Source organism: Myxine glutinosa, chromosome 3 (assembly GCF_964187855.1).
Source record: "Myxine glutinosa chromosome 3, kmMyxGlut1.1, whole genome shotgun sequence".
Lineage (NCBI taxonomy): Eukaryota > Metazoa > Chordata > Myxini > Myxiniformes > Myxinidae > Myxine > Myxine glutinosa.
The window spans coordinates 194019114-194032205 of NC_136263.1; the positions used below are offsets into that span (position 1 = coordinate 194019114).

General features: G+C 47.9%; 1 protein-coding gene across 1 annotated transcript in view; it reads right to left on the reverse strand.

The window, feature by feature from the left end:
- Nucleotides 1-13092, reverse strand: part of LOC137424096 (glutamate receptor ionotropic, NMDA 2C-like) — a 430015-nt gene that overhangs the window by 20475 nt on the left and 396448 nt on the right. Inside the window, exon 8 of the mRNA XM_068111563.2 lies at nt 10801-11030. Within this exon, the coding sequence (XP_067967664.2) occupies nt 10801-11030 (230 nt within the window). The remainder of the gene's footprint in view (nt 1-10800; nt 11031-13092) is intronic.

Below are 13092 nucleotides of genomic sequence, written 5' to 3' on the forward strand. Positions count from 1 at the left end.
GGGGTAAGGGTAGGGTAGGTGACAGGGGGGTGACGTACGGTAGGGACGAGCTTCCTCACTTCGCCCTCCGTACGCATTTCGCCTTGCATTGCCTTATTGATGTGTACCCTTGTGACCTTACCCCTCGCTCATTGTCTTTCCCCTTTTGTCTCCCACATGACCTGTGCGCCATTGGGTGCCGAGGGGAGCGTGCGTGAGTCGGCCATTGTGCGCCCGGCACTCTCAGAACCAGCTGTCTGCATCGATGCACCACATTATGGACCACATGCCTGTGGCCGAGCACCACTGATGGACCCCATGGGTTGGGGCATGGCCCCTCTGCTGGAACCGGCCACGAGGGCCCGAAATCTTGCTGGCGGACCTTGGCCACAGGGCACCGATGCCCCACAGGTGAACCACACATAGTCGGCCCTGTGGGCCATAAATAAAGAAAATAAAAAAAGACACATGGGGCACACTTTATTGCAAATAGGCCGCCAGTAAGAAAATGAAAGAAAGACAACAACTGGAAGACAATAATAATAACCAGCAGAGGGAGCCGAAGAGCAAGAGACACCTGCAGGGTTAGGGGTTGTTGTTTTTATTTTCATGAACAATGGTGACTGCACCGATTGGTGCTTGAGGGTGCTTTGGTGCGTTTTTGGGTGCTTTAATGGTGCATTGATGCAGAGCAGACTGTCTCCCCCCCAGAAAGAACAATCACAGGTCCTGGGTTAGTCTTGTAAATAAAGTAGTCTTGTGTAAATAATGCTCCCTACCGGCTGTATGTTTCGTTTGAGAATTCTTTCCGCGATTTGGTTATCCTGTGGGTGTGTTTCTGTGAGGAGAAGGGTGCAACGTCGCAGGGGGACATATTTACTCATTTGTGAATATCTGTAAAACTGTCGCACTCAGGGTAGAGTTAATAGTAGAGGGAACTACATCTGAGTGCCACACTAAAATAGGTAAAAATTTATCGGGTCGGGACGCCCCGAGGGTAGAGAAGGGTGCAATGTTGCGGATATGGCATTTGGCCTCCATATCCGCTTGTAAATATTCCCCTATTTCCCCAACACTCCCCAACTATCCCCAATCCCCCATTCCCTAGTCCCATTGCCTGTAAATAACACTCTGTAGAACCGACCTCCCCTTTTTCCCCCATTAAATGTCGTGCCCAGGTCCACCGCATCTCACGTAGACAACTTTCGGACATCTTGCTAGTTATTCTTAGTCTATGTCAGTTAAGGACTCGTTTCCATTAATTCTGACTCTTCGTTGCACCAGAATGTGATTATATGGCACCAGTAGTGAGTTTAGGACCTTCCCATACCTCCTCCCATCTTCTTCCCCAAACAACAACTACAACAACAACTACCACAACAACTACAACAACAACTACAACCACAACTACAACAACAACTACCACAACAGCACGCGGGGAGTGTGCGTCCTCACTCCGGCTCGGTTAGCCACCATTACCCATGTGCGTCGACGGGGTTACCACGAAGGGGCTGCCTGTCGGCTCCTCGTCAGGGGCGGAGCCCGGTAACCCCCCGCAGCCAGTGAGAAGCGGCGGGCCGATTCCATCTGGCGCGGAGCTAACGAGCCGAGGGCGTGTCACTCCCCGCCGGAGATACGCAGCGACTTACCGGATGTGAGGTCAGATGCGCCTGAACTACGGAGAGCAAAGGACGCCACCCCCAGCGCGACGATACCTCCCCGCATCTTTGGACCGGACTGGGTCGATTCTGTCCTTGAGCCAAGAGTGCACCTTGAGCCATCGACTACCCGCCTTTCCTTGCCATCAATCCCCGTGTGAGTCAGTTTTGTCCTGTTTATCTGTCGTCTGTCGGGGCTATTATAAGACCGTAATTAAGTGCCTACCTTACTATGCTGTCTCTCTCATCCCTGTAATCTGACCTTCCGCAATATTATAACCTCCTCCGGAGGTCTTGAGAACTGAACCCTTGGTGTCGTGTCATTTTAACCCAGCCGTTGTGTCCTTTTCCTCAATTGATTTAGCGTAGCGCGACTCGGCAACGTTCGAGTATAATCGGGTAAACGTGCAGACGCGGTCATACCAAACCGCTCGGTAAACCAACATCCACAACCGCGTCTGTAACAATATATATATATATATATATATATATATATATATATATATATAAAATAAATATATATATATATATATATATAATGCTCATAATAAATGTTTGTTGAAGATTTGATGACAAAAGCTAAAATGGTAAAAAAAAGTTATGCCCTGGACAGACACACTGAAGCTCAATGGAAAAGAAATAAAGAAACACAGAAGCGATAAAAAAAAAAATGGCCATCTCACAAGCATATTACCATCATGTACCATTATCACTATCATCATGTACCACAATCACTATCATCATGTACCATTGTGACTATCATCATGTACCATTATCACTATCATTATGTACCATAATCACGGTCATCATATACCATTATCACTATCATCATGTACTGTTACGGATTCGTAACTTCCGTTGTTTTGGTTTTCACCCACTTGACATATTTCTGATATTATGTACTATTATTATTCTCAAAAGGTTTATTTTTCATGAACAGTTATCTAAAGTTAAAAAGGCTAACTTTAAATGATACCGGAAACCGAACTGGAAGACGACGGCAGAGAAGAGGGAGAGGCGTGGTGAAAAAAATTGGAGGAGACGCGTGACGTCGAGGTTCCGTAGCGAGCGTGGTCTACCGAAAGTCGCGAGGGAATTTTGAGTTCCTTGAAAGGACATCCGGCGATAGGAATTATCGCTGGAATTGAGAAATCTGCGTCGTCAGGTTTGGGCGCTGAGATTTCGACGAATCCTCGCCTAGTCGCATCGACTCAAGTAAGAGCCGTCGGCCATTTTGAACCCCACGCTTCGGACACCTACAAAGGTTTTGCTTCGCATCAGCTTTACCCCAACATCCTACCGTCTGTCAGGGATGTGGGTGTGCGACCGCTTCGTCTCCAATTACGTTGCGGTTTGCTGAGTGAGCGGTGAAGGTGCTCCTCTGGAGGGCGCCTTTGTACAGTTTCGGCAGGGCGATTGCCATTGCCAGCTGTACGCGATTCGTGCTTCGACTGGATTTCGTTCTCGCGACCGCTGAAGCAAATCACCTTCGCCTTGGAAAAGGTTGTAGAGACATTGAGGAGTGTCCTTTTCACTCGCAGGGAGCGCAGTGAGTTATCTGACTTTAGTTGATGGTACCATCCTAAGCGATAAGGTATATAAAGTGCACTCTTAATTGCCATTTGTTGTACCGTTATTCTTGTGTGTGATTTTAATACAATATCTGTTCATTTATAATCATTGGTGTGGTCTCACTGTTGATTTCTAACACAGAATAACATATTTTTCTGCCGGGGCTCCTCTCGGGGTTCGGAGGTTTACCGAGACCAGGAGATCGTAGAGGAACCCGTAACAGAAATTGGGGGCTCGTCCAATTGACTCGTGGGCTCGAAATTGTGTCTTCGTCTGGGATATAATTCCCTAAAAACATCCATTTGTGATTGACCCAGATTGAAATTGGGGGTTTGTACTGTGGAAAATTGGGGACTCGGCTTTGCTGATTAAATTCCCTAAATCTCGGACGGTGGATTAAATTCCTTAAATTTCGTCTGGGAAAGAATTCCCAAGCATTGCCAAATTTTCCAATTTTGGAAAATTTTCCAACATTCCCAAATTTTTCCAAAAAATAAATATATATATATATATATATATATATTAATTTCTTGTGTGAAGGTTAACAGGTGCTAACGGATAGTCACCATGGAGTTTGACGCAGAGAAGTTTGCAGCGACCCCGAGTGAGGCACAGTTCCGAGCGTTACTAAAATCAGAACTCTTGATATTGGCCAAACATTTTAGCTTGGAGGTCCGAGCTAAAATGAAGAAAACAGAGATGCAGACAGTGGTGATAGAATCTATGGTGGAAATAGGAACATGGAAAGAGGGAGCCTTGGATTGGTTACCAGAAGAACAAGAAAATGTGGAGCTCCAAAAAATGGAGATGCAATTGCAGAGCCAAGAAAGGTTAGAAGAGAAAAAAGCAGAGGAAAGGAGAGCTGCAAGAGAACTCGAGGGAAAAAAAAAGCAGCACAGGAAAGAGAACCCCAGGAAAGGTTAGAAGAGAAAAAGGCAGAGGAAAGGAGAGCTGCAAGTGAACTCGAGGAAAAAAGAGCAACACAGAAAAGAGAACTCCAGGAAAGGTTAGAAGAGAAAAAAGCAGAGGAAAGGAGAGTTGAAAGAGAACACGAGGAAAGGATAAAAGCAGAGGCGAGAAAAGCCGAAAGGGAGTTAAGGGAACGTGAAATAGCGCTTCAGCAGGAAATTAAAGTCAAGGAGCTGGAGTTAATGAGAGAACGGGGAGAGGTACCATCCATGCCGACGGGTTCGACAACTAGTCAGAACACATGGGATGTTGGCAGACATGTTAGGCTGGTTCCACTCTTCAATGAAAAGGAGGTAGCCAAGTTTTTTTTTACACTTTGAGAAAGTGGCTCAAATGCTAAAATGGCCGGAGGAGTCCTGGACCATGTCAGTGCAAAGTGTTCTGGTGGGTAAAGCTCAAGATATTTATTCGGCTTTACCGATTGAGCAATGTGCAGATTATGAGATAGTGAAGAAAACCATTCTCAAAGCCTATGAATTGGTCCCTGAAGCTTACCAGCAAAAATCCCGGAACGCCAGGAAGAGGGAGAGTGAGACCCATGTGGAGTTTGCCAGAATAATAGAAACCATGTTTGATCGGTGGTGTGATTCAAAAGAAGTCGGGAAAGACTCGATCTATTGCGACAATTGATCCTGGTGGAGGAATTCCAACAGTGTATCCATGCGGACATTAAAGTACATCTGGATGAGAGGAAGGTACCAAAGATGTATGAGGCAGCAACCATGGCAGATGACTATGCCTTGACACACAAGATGGGGTTCAGCAAACCTAACTTCTCGCCTAGAGTTAGCCAGGGGAGTTATGGTAAATCAGGTGCGGAGGACAAAAATTCATGGAGGCGACCTAGAGATGACTATGAGTACAAATCTGATACCACGACTTTTAGGGAGCAGAAGACAACAGTTCCGAGACAGACTTATCTTCCGGGTGGCTCGAGGCAGACCTCGAGTTTTTCCTCCGGGCCTACTTGCGCCTTTTGCAAGAAACCTGGGCATTTGATGTCCCAGTGTTACACCATGAAAAGGAAAAATCAGGAACGGAATCAGATTAGTACAACTCCGAATGCATTGGCAAATGTGAGAAATCGTTGTTGGAGAACAGAGCCTTGTGAAGGTTCCCATGCCAAAGTTACGGCATCACGGAGCGACCTTGTTCAAGAGAGTTACAAACCTTTCATTTCAGAGGGGTTTGTGTCACTGGATGGAGACGCGACTAACCAGAGATCTGTTAGGGTATTGAGGGACACAGGAGCACATCAATCTTTGATGCTTGAGGGCATTTTGCCATTATCAGAGAAGACGGCAACTGGTGTTAGTGTTCTTTTACAAGGGGTTGGTGGCAATGTCAAAGCTCCACTTCATGTCATCCATTTGAAGTCTGATTTGGTGTCCGTACCGGTCACTGTAGGTTTACAAGCCACTCTTCCTGTAGAGGGAATCTCTTTTATTATCGGGAATGATTTGGCCGGTGGTCGAGTTTCTGGTAATCCAATGTTGATTGAAAAGCCCAGTAAGGAAAATAACACCACACGGTTAGAGAAGGAGATTCCGGGTATCTTTCCATCCTGTGCAGTGACTCGGGCTATGGATAGAAAGCATTCTGAAGAGAAGGAGAAGGAAAGTGAGGTGGATTTGGGTTCCTTAGAGATATTGGAAGAAACTTCTGAAAGAGATAATAAAAAGGGGAGTGTCATCAAAGAACTTAAGGAACAGGTGGCATCTGGAACCAAGGAGGAAATGGAGTGTACGTCGGAGACCTCGGGGAACGAGGTTGAGCAAACAGTGCTGGTCCGAAAGAGACTGGTTGAAGAACAACACGGAGACTCGGAGATCCGGAGTTTAATTGGGAAAGCCGTTACAGAGGCAGAGGCTATGAAGATACCGGTGGGGTACTTCATGAAGGGGGAAATACTCATGAGAAAATGGAGACCACCCGAGGTGCCAGCAGATGATGAGTGGAAAGTTCATTACCAAATTGTGGTTCCACCGCCGTACCGGAAGGAGATATTGAGTTTGGCGCATGAGACACCTTTGGCCGGGCACCTGGGAGGGAAGAAGACCTGTGACAGAATATTGGTACATTTTTTCTGGCCAGGATTGCGACGGGATGTGGCGGAGTTCTGCAAATCTTGCCATTCTTGTCAGCTGGTGGGAAAGCCAAATCAAAAAATCCCATCCGCCCCTTTAAAACCAATTCCAGCTTTTGAAGAGCCATTCAGCCGAGTCATTATTGACTGTGTGGGCCCTTTACCCAAAACTAAGGCTGGACATCAATATTTGCTGACCATCATGTGTGCTTCCACAAGGTTCCCAGAGGCAGTGCCTCTTAGAAAAATAACGGCGGCAGTTATTGTGAAGGCCTTGATTAAATTTTTCACTTTGGTTGGTCTACCTAAGGTCATTCAATCTGATCAGGGTTCCAATTTCATGTCCACGCTTTTTCAACAAGTGGTACACCTGTTGGGAGTGGAACAAATACGATCAAGCACTTACCATCCCGAGAGCCAAGGGGCCTTGGAAAGGTTTCACCAGACGTTGAAGAATATGATTAGAACGTATTGTCTTGAATGTGACAAGGAATGGGATGAAGGAATACCCTTATTGTTGTTTGCTACGAGGGAATCTGTTCAGGAGTCATTGGGATTCAGTCCTTTTGAACTTGTGTTTGGACACACAGTGCGGGGACCATTGAAATTGGTGAAAGAACAGTGGTTACAGCAGGAGTCACAGACAACGATGGTGGAGTATGTGTCCACGGTAAGACACAGATTGGCAAAGGCTTGTGACGTTGCGAGAAAGAACTTAAAAGGGACCCAGGGAAAAATGAAAGAGAGACATGACAAGAAATCTCAGATAAGGAATTTCAGTCCTGAGGACCGGGTGTTAATATTGCTTCCTGTTCCAGGTCAGCCACTACAGGCTAGATATTTTGGTCCTTATGCAGTCGAAAAGAGGGTCAATGAGACAGATTACGTGGTGACAACTCCCGACCGACAGAAAAAGCGACAGCTGTGTCATGTCAACCGACTGAAGAAATATTATGAGAGGAAGCCTGTGGAAGAAATGGTTCCTGTCTCACCTGTCGTGCCGGTAGCCGGGGGACAAGAGAATACAGAGGGAGACGCCAGTGTGAAGTTTGATAACTTGGATGACCAGGCTTGTCCCAGATTGACGAACACAGAAGTGTTGAGTCATTTAAATGAAAAATTAGGTCATTTGACGAGGGAACAACAAGGCCAACTATCCAGCCTAATTTTGGAATTTACACATTTGTTCACAGATGTACATGGTCGTACTGACCTGGTATATCATGATATTGAGGTGGGGGAAGCCACTCCGGTGAAAAAACACCCCTATCGGATGAACCCTGTGAAGATGGAGTATCTTCGGAAGGAGGTTCAGTATATGTTGGAGAATGACATCATCAAACCAAGCAACAGTGAATGGAGCTCACCATGTGTGTTGGTTCCGAAACCCGATGGTAGTTTTCGTTGTTGTACGGATTTAAAACGGGTTAATGCAGTGACCAAGACCGACTCATATCCCATCCCGAGGATTGATGACTGTATTGATCGAATAGGCCCAGCTAAATTTGTAACTAAATTTGACTTGCTGAAAGGGTATTGGCAGATTCCTCTTACTGATCGAGCCAAGGAAATCTCGGCTTTAGTCACAACAAATGGGTTGTATCAGTACAAGGTTCTTCCCTTTGGATTGAAAAACGGGCCTGCTACATTTCAACGGCTGATTAATAAGCTCATTGCAGACCTTGAGGGGGTGGAGGCTTATCTGGATGATGTCATCATACACACCATGACCATGGAAGATCATATTAAACAAATTCATGCATTTTTCCAGAAACTGTCCGAGGCAGGGTTGTCCAACAACTTATCTAAGAGTGAGTTTGTAAAGGCACAGGTGGTGTTCCTCGGCCATGTAGTAGGTAAGTGTCTGGTACAACCGGTGACAGCCAAGGTCGAAGCCATTGATCGCTTCCAAGTTCCAAAAGGGAAGAAAGAGCTCATGAGATTCTTGGGTATGGCTGGTTTGTACCGGCGGTTCTGTAGGAATTTTCTGATGTGGTAGCCCCTTTAACGAATTTGTTGAGAAAGAGACCAAATTTGTCTGGGATGACAAATGTCAGGCTGCCTTTGCCCATGTCAAAGCAATATTAATGAGCTCTCCTGTCCTAGCAGCCCCGGATTTTCAAGCACCTTTCAAGTTGGCCATCGATGCAAGTGATGTGGGGGCTGCGGCAGTCTTCTTACAGGAAGATGAGGATGGAGTGGATCACCCGGTGTGCTACTACTCCAAAAAGTTCAACAAACATCAGGCAAATTATGCCACCGTGGAGAAAGAGACCCTTGCCCTCCTGATAGCACTTCAGCATTATGAGGTGCATCTAGGAACTACTTCCTTTCCCATAAAAGTCTTCACGGATCACAACCTTAAGCTTAACCTTCATTCAAAAAATGAAAAATAAAAATCAGAGGTTGATGAGATAGAGTTTGGCTTTGCAGGGGTTCAACTTGGAAATTGAACATGTAAAGGGCAGGGACAATGTCGTTGCTGATGCTTTGTCCAGAGTGAATTAACTTTGGAAATCTCTGTGGGTTGTGTGAAATTTTGTTGCTTTATTTTTGAGATATTGATAATTGTTGCTCACAGGAATTGGTGATTTGGGTTGTGAGTTTATTTTTGTTTGTTTAAAGAGTTTGCATGCAAAGAAAGTTTTCACTATGTTCAAACTTTCTTTCTTGAGGGGGGGAAGTGTTACGGATTCGTAACTTCCGTTGTTTTGGTTTTCAACCACTTGACATATTTCTGATATTATGTACTATTATTATTCTCAAAAGGTTTATTATTCATGAACAGTTATCTAAAGTTAAAAAGGCTAACTTTAAATGATACCGGAAACCGAACCGGAAGACGACGGCAGAGAAGAGGAAGAGGCGTTGCGAAAAAAGTCAGAGAAGACGCGTGACGTCGAGGCTCCGTAGCGAGCGTGGTCTACCGAAAGGAATTTTGAGTTCCTTGAAAGGACATCCAGCGATAGGAATTATCGCTGGAATTGAGAAATCTGCGTAGTCAGGTTTGGGCGCTGAGATTTCGACAAATCCTCACCTAGTCGCATCGACTCAAGTAAGAGCCGTCGGCCATTTTGAACCTTGCGCTTCGGACACCTACAAAGGTTTTGCTTCGCATCAGCTTTACCCCAACATCCTACCGTCTGTCAGGGATGTGGGTGTGCGACCGCTTCGTCTCCAATTACGTTGCGGTTTGCTGAGTGAGCCGTGAAGGTGCTCCTCTGGAGGGCGCCTTTGTACAGTTTCGGCGGGGTGATTGCCAGTGCCAGCTGTACGCGATTCGGGCTTCGACTGGATATCATTCTAGCGACCGCTGGAGCGAATCACCTTCGCCTTGGAAAAGGTTATAGAGACATTGCGGAGTTTCCTTTTCACTCGCTGGGAGCGCAGTGAGTTATCTGACTTTAGTTGATGGTACCATCCTAAGCGATAAGGTATATAGAGTGCACTCTTAATTGCCAATTGTTGTGCCGTTATTCTTGTGTGTGATTTTAATACAATATCTGTTCATTTATAATCATTGGTGTGGTCTCACTATTGATTTCTAACACAGAATAACATATTTTTCTGCCGGGGCTCCTCTCGGGGTTCGGAGGTTTACCGAGACCAGGAGATCGTAGAGGAACCCGTAACAGTACCATTATCACTATCATCATGTACCATAATCACAATCATCATGTACCATTATCACTATCATCATGTACCATAATCACTATTATTATGTACCATAATCACTATTATCATGTACCATTATCACAATCATGTACCATTATCACTATCATCATGTACCATAATCACTGTCATCATGTACCATTATCACTATCATCATGTACCATAATCACTGTCATCATGTACCATAATCACTATCATCATGTACCATAATCACTATCATCATGCACCATAATCATGATCATCATGTAGCATAATCACGATCATCATGTACCATAATCCCTATCATCATGTACCATTATCACTATCATCATGTATCATAATCACAATCATCATGTACCATTATCACTATCATCATGTACCATAATCACAATCATCATGTACCATTATCACTATCATCATGTACCATAAGCACGATCATGTACCATAATCACTATCATCATGTACCATAATCACAATCATCATGTACCATTATCACTATTATCATGTACCATTATCACTATCATCATGTACCATTATCACTATCATCATGTACCATTATTACTATTATCATGTACCATTATCACTATCATCATGTACCATAATCACTATCAGCATGTACCATAATCACGATCATCATGTACCATAATCACTATCATCATGTACCATAATCACGATCAGCATGTACCATAATCACTATCATCATGTACCATAATCACGATCGTCATGTACCATAATCACTATCATCATGTACTATAATCACTATTATCATGTACCATTATCACTATCATCATGTACCATAATCACGATCATTATGTATCAATCAGTATATACTGGACACACAGACAGACAGACAGAAGCGATTCCAAAACCCGAACGAACACGTACTTTGCTGTCACTCATTCCGGAGACCATATCTACGTAGTCCTCCTGGATCATGAAGGCCGCCAGGTTTGCTGTATAGCTGGCAAGGAAGATGACGGCAAAGAAGGCCCACACAGAGACCATGAATTTGCTGGTGGTGCCGCGTGGGTTTTCCACTGGGACGGAGTTGTTGAAGACTATAGCCCACAGCAACCAGATGGACTTTCCGATGGTAAAAGCTGGACCTCCAGGCTCTGTGGAATGGCAGAAAACCAATGGGAGTGACGTCGGGCTATCTTGTGCCTCTTAATCTCGGCCATTGCGGTAATTCGTACATGTAGGTGAGATTTAGAAGAAACCAGTCTCTGATTTTGTACACACAGTAAATGTAAATGTATCAATCATATAGTCTGCTGTGGCGGACACAAAAGCCCACTGGCGTGGTGACATCATTCCGCGCACCAAGTGGGCGGTGGCCACGCCCGAGGGGTAGGCGTGGCCTCATGATATACACCGGGCGCCCAGCCCGGAGCGGGCCAGTGTTACAGTGAGCTCCTACAATAAAGACGTTTATAAGTTACCGCTTGTCCGCTTCCTCCTTGCTCGCAAGCAGCGCACGTAACGCCGCACTTTACTGGTGACCCCCTCGACGTTGGATCTGCCGGAGCGATCCTTCCACACGCGACGCCATTGCCATGGCCAACTTCGTCAAACGTCCCGAATTTTGGGAGGCTCAGGCCGAAGTCTGGTTCGTCCAGGCCGAAGCCCAATTTCAGCTTCGGCGCCTCACCGGCGATGACACGCGCTATTGCCACGTCGTCGCCTCCCTCGGGCCCGGCACGGCCGCTCGAGTTGTGTCCGTCCTTCGCCACCCACCGGACGGCCACAAGTACGAGGCACTCAAGCGGCTACTCCTAGCCACGTTCGGCCTCACGGACGACGCACGGGCCGACCGCCTCCTGGATCTCCCCGAGCTCGGTGACACGCGCCCGTCGGTCTGAATGGACCATATGCTGTCACTGTTGGGCGACGAAGCCCCCGGTTCTCTATTCCGGGCGCTTTTCCGTCGCCAACTTCCAGCGCAGGTTCGCCTCGCGTTGGCCGGGACCGGGCTAACGGAACCCCGAGCATTGGCAGCTGAGGCGGACAGGTACTTCGCCGCTTCGGACACGCGGGCGAGAGTCGGCGTGGCCGTCACGGCCCTCGAGGCTGATGCTGCTGATGCTGCTGATGCTGCTGTTCCACAGCATCAGCTTCTACAGCATACGCAGCATGCTGATACGCACCTCGTGAACGCGGCCACGCCCCGCCCACCGCCGCGGCGAAAACCGCCACCGCGGGGAAACCCGCCAACTCCACCGGCCTGGCGGAGCCAGCCGCGCTCCTCCAGCTCCACCACCTGGTGCTGGTTCCACGCCAAGTTCGGCCACGAAGCTCGGCAGTGTCATCCGCCATGCTCCTTCAACAGGTCGGGAAACGCCCGGGCCGGCGCTCAATAGTGGCGATGAGCGCCGGCCGTTCGAGCAGCTTGCTGTTCATAACGGACACCTTCTCCGGGCGCCGTTACCTGTGCGACACGGGAGCGCAGGTGAGTGTCATTCCCGCCGGCACGTCAGACAAGCACGCCGCAGGTGGGGGCCCCGCGCTGCTTGCCGCGAACGGGACGCCCATCCGTACGTACGGAAAACGCTGCCTCTCTCTGCGGTTTGGAGGGCAGGTTTTCCGATGGACGTTCGTCACCGCCGACGTGCCCATGGCACTGCTTGGCGCGGACTTCCTGTGCGCTAATGGGCTCCTGGTCGACGTCAAGCGCAGACGTCTTGTCCAGGCCGAGACGTTCAGCTCGCTCGCTTGTGCGTTGCCCAGCTCAACCAGCTTGCCAAGCGGCTTGCCGAACGGTTCAGTTCCGGCCACGTTGGTCTGTACGCTTCCGGCAGCGGACGCATTCACCCGCCTCCTCGCCGGCTTCCCGGCCCTCACGCGGCCCACCTTCTCGGCGGGGGCCGTCAAGCACGGGGTGGCCCATCACATCCCCACCGTCGGGCCACCGGTCTACGCCCGGGCACGCCGCCTCGAGCCGACAAGCTGGCGGTGGCAAAAGCGGGGTTCGCTACCCTGGAGCGACTCGGCATCGTTCGGCGCTCAGAGAGCGCTTGGGCGTCGCCGCTGCACATCGTGCCGAAGCCCGGCGGGGGATGGCGACCGTGCGGGGACTATCGCCGTCTCAATGACGCCACGACTCCCGACCGCTACCCCGTCCCCCACATTCAGGACTTTTCCGCCCGTTTGGCGGGCAGGTCCTTCTTCTCGAAGGTG